The following is a 1,537-nucleotide window of genomic DNA, read 5'->3' on the forward strand; positions in this document are numbered from 1 at the left end:
TCCCCGGGACCCTCTGCAAGTGGCAGGGAAGCGTTACCCGCAGGAACTTCATGGCCACGAGGTGGAATCCCTTCTGCTCAAAGCGCTTGATGATCTCGCCCACCAGGCCGCGCTGCACGCCGTCCGGCTTGATGGCGATGAAGGTGCGCTCGAGGTTGGCCATGGCTCTGCGAGGCAAGAGGAGAGGTCAGGGACCGACCGGCCTCGCGGATACAGGCCGCGGAGAGTAGGGTTCCGGGCCCCGGAGGCCACGTGGGTGCCCTCCCGTCCCGCCTCCCCCGCCTCCCCCACCTCGCGCGGCCGCCGGGGGGGGAGGGGCTGCAGGGGGTGGCCAGGGAGAAGCGCCCACCGTCTTACCCGGAAGCTGGTGGGACCGGGTGACTGCTGCGCTCCGGGAGCCGAGAGCAGGGGCGACCACCGCACCCGGGAGCAGCCGGCAGCGGAGGAGCGCGGGGCGGGGCGCGGCACGACCACACCCCGGAGGGCACGGCCCAGCGCTGGACTGACGGCTCTGTCCACGCCCACAGCCCTTGCTTTGCAGAAACCAGTGAGGAATCCGGAGGACGGAAGTGATCTGTTCACCCGGAATGTCCCACCAGCTAAAGGCGCGTCCCAAATCCACCTCCTCATCTCTCGGGACCCCCTGTGAGCCCCGCATGCTCCTCATGTGCGCACTGACACCCTCGAGAACCTTCACTGTCGTCCGACACCCGGTGTTATCTTATTCTTCTCCCCATCATGCACCCACGAGGCCTTCCTTCTCTGAAATCCAGTCCTCCCGTCCCCTCCCTCTGCTAGAAGCCCCCCACTTTCCTCATTTAAACTAACTGGCAGCCATCCAAGGGCTCTCACTCTCCGCCGCTGGCACTTCCGTCCCAAAGCTCCCTCCTCAAATGGCCCTGACCCTGCCCACTACCCTGCTCTGGGGTCTTCTCTGCTACAGCGGGCTGCTTGTCCCCCACGTCCTGCCCTTCCAGCCCCCATCAGCTGCTCCTTCCGCTTTGAGATGGGAGCCCTGCCCAGCCAGCACGGCTGAGCAGTCAGGGTATCAATTCGCCCTGAGATACGCCCTGACTGGTCTAGATTCCAAACACGCCCTGACTGGTCTAGATTTCGTAGCAGAAACCAGGCCTGCCGTGGACATGCAGGCAGTCCCCATCTTCTGTCTGCCCAGGGAACCGTGGGGCCCCTTTGGAGGCCCCCTGCTTCCCTAGCTGAGGAACCCCAGCATTTTGGGCAGCAGTGCTCCCATGGAGATTGTGGGACTCCATGTGCCTCCCCTGGGGACCCTGAGCTGACCTCAGAACTGACTAGTGGTACCAAGGCAGTCCTGCCCAGATGGACAACCCATGCCTCCTTTACATCCACCGACTTTCCAAACCTGCAGGTGCCCAGCGTTCCCCCCAGCACACTGGCAAGGACTGTCTCGCGCCCTCATTCTGGGGGAGTGTTTCCCGTGACCTCAATCTGAAGCACTCTTCTTTAGGATTCCCTTTTTTTTTTTTTAAGAATTATTTTATTTTTAACTTTATTTATT

General features: G+C 62.1%; 1 protein-coding gene across 1 annotated transcript in view; it reads right to left on the reverse strand.

Moving 5' to 3' along the window:
- The window catches only part of LOC102477585 (nucleoside diphosphate kinase B), an 8,377-nt gene extending 7,895 nt beyond the window's left edge, over window positions 1-482 (reverse strand). The window contains exons 1-2 of the mRNA XM_006153602.3: window positions 358-482; window positions 38-167 (exon numbers count right to left, since the gene is read on the reverse strand). Of these exons, the coding sequence (XP_006153664.1) occupies window positions 38-163 (126 nt within the window). The 5' untranslated portion in view covers window positions 164-167; window positions 358-482. The remainder of the gene's footprint in view (window positions 1-37; window positions 168-357) is intronic.
- Between the last annotated feature and the right edge of the window lie 1,055 nt (window positions 483-1,537).

Source organism: Tupaia chinensis, unplaced genomic scaffold (genome assembly GCF_000334495.1).
Source record: "Tupaia chinensis unplaced genomic scaffold, TupChi_1.0 Scaffold000383_1, whole genome shotgun sequence".
NCBI lineage: Eukaryota > Metazoa > Chordata > Mammalia > Scandentia > Tupaiidae > Tupaia > Tupaia belangeri.